Source organism: Helianthus annuus, chromosome 15 (assembly GCF_002127325.2).
Source record: "Helianthus annuus cultivar XRQ/B chromosome 15, HanXRQr2.0-SUNRISE, whole genome shotgun sequence".
In the NCBI taxonomy this organism is placed as follows: domain Eukaryota; kingdom Viridiplantae; phylum Streptophyta; class Magnoliopsida; order Asterales; family Asteraceae; genus Helianthus; species Helianthus annuus.
In genome coordinates, this window is record NC_035447.2 from 168227188 (window position 1) to 168230354 (window position 3167).

At 35.0% G+C, this 3167-nt stretch overlaps 1 protein-coding gene across 1 annotated transcript; it reads left to right on the plus strand.

Annotated features, from left to right (window-relative positions):
• The first annotated feature begins 416 nt into the window (after positions 1-416).
• On the plus strand, positions 417-2426 carry LOC110910855 (transcription factor LAF1). The gene is made up of 3 exons (XM_022155436.2): positions 417-623; positions 1312-1441; positions 1797-2426. The coding sequence occupies exons 1-3, from the start codon at positions 488-490 to the stop codon at positions 2269-2271; spliced, it is 741 nt and encodes a 246-aa protein (XP_022011128.1). The 5' UTR covers positions 417-487; the 3' UTR covers positions 2272-2426.
• The last annotated feature ends 741 nt before the right edge of the window (positions 2427-3167 follow it).

The window sequence follows — 3167 nt, forward strand, 5'->3', positions numbered from 1 at the left end:
CCCCGGCTCGATAGTAGTTTGCATCAATCCTTGCACATAAGACACATAACAATCAGCAATTAAGACAAATGCCGATTAGTGCATATAGTCCCTTATCTTTCAGCTATCAATGCTATCACATGATGCATGATTAACCATCCCCTCTTTTAAATACATCTAAAAATCATGAAAAAATACATTAAAAAAAATCAATTAGATTCCAAAGAGCTGTAATGATATCGTCATAAATACATCTAAAAATCATGGAAATATAAATTAAAAAAACAAACGTGTCTTGAAAAGTCTACTGTAGTTCGGCATTAATATATATCACTTTATAGTCTTCGTACAATCCTTTAATTAATTAATTCGTGTGATATCGGGTAGCATAAGTTAAATGTTTATATAATGTATAGACGGCCTTGAAAGCATTAAATCCCAAAGCATATAAAGTCAGTTGTTCATAACATCATTCATCATCAAAATTCTCTAATCATTCTCTGAAAACATGAGGTGCAAGTCATCCGAGAACCCGAAAATGAAGCATAGAAAAGGGTTATGGTCTCCTGATGAGGACCAAAAACTAAGAGATTATGTTATGAACTATGGTCATGGTTGTTGGAGCGCTGTCCCGATTAATGCAGGTAAGTTTTACTCAAAATGTGCGCGCTTTTTTCAACAGTGTTGATCGTTTGCTATGTTAGCGTTCGAGTTGACTTTAACTGTAATCTTGGTCTGGTTTTCTTTGTAGAAAGAATTTTTTTGTTAATGTTTAAATGAAAGAGATTGATCATGACTATGAAAAGATTGTAAATATACCCACGTGTTAACTTTCATCATCTTATTTTCACGATATAAAACAGTTATGACAGTTAATATAGGGCCGTGTAGATAGTCACCCCAAAAAGGTGGTTTTTGTCCTTATATGCACACCATGCAGTGTCGAACTGTGGCCAAAACGTGCCGTTTTGGTCTGGTTAACCAGATAAAGACTGACGGGTGTCTGACGGTCTGTTGATCGGACCAAAACGCCGAGCTTTGGCCGCGTTTTGGTCCTGCAACCAGACCGGGTGTCAGTTTTTGTCTGGTTGACAGGACCAAAACGCGGCCAAAGCTCGACGTTTTGGTCCGGTCAACAGAACCGTCAGAAACCCGTCAGTCTTTTTCTGGTTAACCGGACCAAAACGCTGCGTTTTAGCCACAGTTCGACACTGCAGGGTATGCATATAAGGACAAAAAACACGTTTTAAGGTGTGTAGATAGGCAAATGGGTGTGCCAATAGGTACATAGTTATGATTATGGATCCTGATAGTTTATACTAACATATTCAGGGCTGCAAAGGAATGGAAAAAGTTGTAGATTAAGGTGGATTAATTATCTTAGACCAGGATTAAAGAAAGGGGCATTTTCTATGCAAGAGGAAGAAACTATTCTAACACTTCATGGTCTTTTAGGCAACAAGTAAGCAACATTCAATTTTGTTTTTCATTCTAACACATTTCATTGCAAAAAGAAACAAAAAAAGTAAAAATAAAACCACCTTTTTTATATGTAAATTGTAGTAAACCAGGTAACATAAAGTAAAGAAAAACGTACCATCTAAAACCACCTTGTTTACATATAAAGTGTAGTAAATCATGACGTACCAAGTAAAACCACCTTTTTATATGTAAAGTGTAGTAAACCAGGTAACATAAAGTAAAGAAAACGTACCGAGTAAAACCACCTTTTTACGTATAAATTGTAGTAAACTAGGTAAGATAAAGTAAACTGTATAATGGTATAAAATGATTACTAAAGTAAACTATGTAACCAGGTGGTCTCTAATATCGCGACATATGCCTGGGCGGACTGATAACGAGATAAAGAACCACTGGCATTCTTACCTTAAAAAGAAAGTGCCGAAAACCGAAAGTCTTGAAGATCAAGGGAAACCCGAATGCAAGGACTCTAACTCGGGACCTACAGAATCGTCAATGACACGAAACTTGAGTTTTGATTCATCGGCTTGCACGAAAAACAACAAACTACCCAAGATTTTGTTTGCAGACTGGCTTAACCTTGAAGAATTCTATGGAGAAGAGAGGTTGGTATGCAAGGATGAGATTAGCAATGAGTCAAATTACCAAAATGTCCCTATGAATGGTAATGAAGGATCCACAGTCACATATAGCAGTGAGACAGTCAACAATTATTCAAGTGAAGATATGTTTCATACCCAAATGAACCTTGATCATGTTTTCAACTTTAACGGTGGAGATTTCAACATTGAAGACTTCTTGTATATGTAAAATAATTACGTCATCAACAGGAGCGAGAGAGTGTGTGTGAGAGAGTAACAACTAATTCAGCGAAGTGATCAGAAATCTTGTAAATGTTTATGCATATAAATGTAAATGTTATAAGTATACAAACAAATATATATACCAATAAACTTGAAAGAAAATGATTTCTTTTTCATTAGTAACATACGCTAATATAGAAATACATTTCAGTGTTAGTCGTCGTATGTTTCGTAAAATAAATTGGATAAGGATTGAAACTTAATATATTTAGTCAATATATTCAAATAGAAATATTTGTGTGGGTGTTTTACTTTCAACAACAACTCTATGTTTGAACTTTGAATTTTACGTTTTGGTCATGTTTTTAATCAATATTTTTTATATAATCTCTTTTAGATGTTCTGATAGTAGTCTTATGGGGGGGTGGGGGGGGGGGGGTGGACACTCGAGTTGTATACTTATTGGGTCAAAACATGCCGCTTTAAAAGAAAATCAAATACATAGGTTTCAATCAAAATGGGTTGGGTCATGGTGGTTCGTCAGTTATTTTGTTTTTATGTTGGCGATGGTGTCTGGATGTGACGATGGTGGTGGTGGCCGCGGTGAAAATGACTTAAATATATAGTGGGGAACTACCCAACGGTAGGTGATGGTAAATCATTATACTTGGTTTTTCTCTACATGACTTGTAAGTATACATACAACTTGCTTTGACCCAGAAAATTATAGTAGAAAATAAATTAAAAGTAAAACTATTTTAATTGTGTAAAGTGGGTAGTTGATTATATTTTATGGATGTTTTACTTCTAGTGTTGATTTATCTAATCCTTTAAAAGTTGAAATAGCCGATAACAAAAGAATTCTAATCTTGGATATTTATTGCAATTGTTTTGTCGACTTCA

Excerpts from the sequence above, each read along its gene's own strand:
- LOC110910855 (XM_022155436.2), top strand. The coding sequence starts at position 488 with ATGAGGTGCAAGTCATCCGAGAACCCGAAAATGAAGCATAGAAAAGGG. Across the intron at positions 624-1,311 it reads CGCTGTCCCGATTAATGCAG|GGCTGCAAAGGAATGGAAAA; the intron begins GTAAGTTTTACT and ends TAACATATTCAG. Across the intron at positions 1,442-1,796 it reads CATGGTCTTTTAGGCAACAA|GTGGTCTCTAATATCGCGAC; the intron begins GTAAGCAACATT and ends CTATGTAACCAG.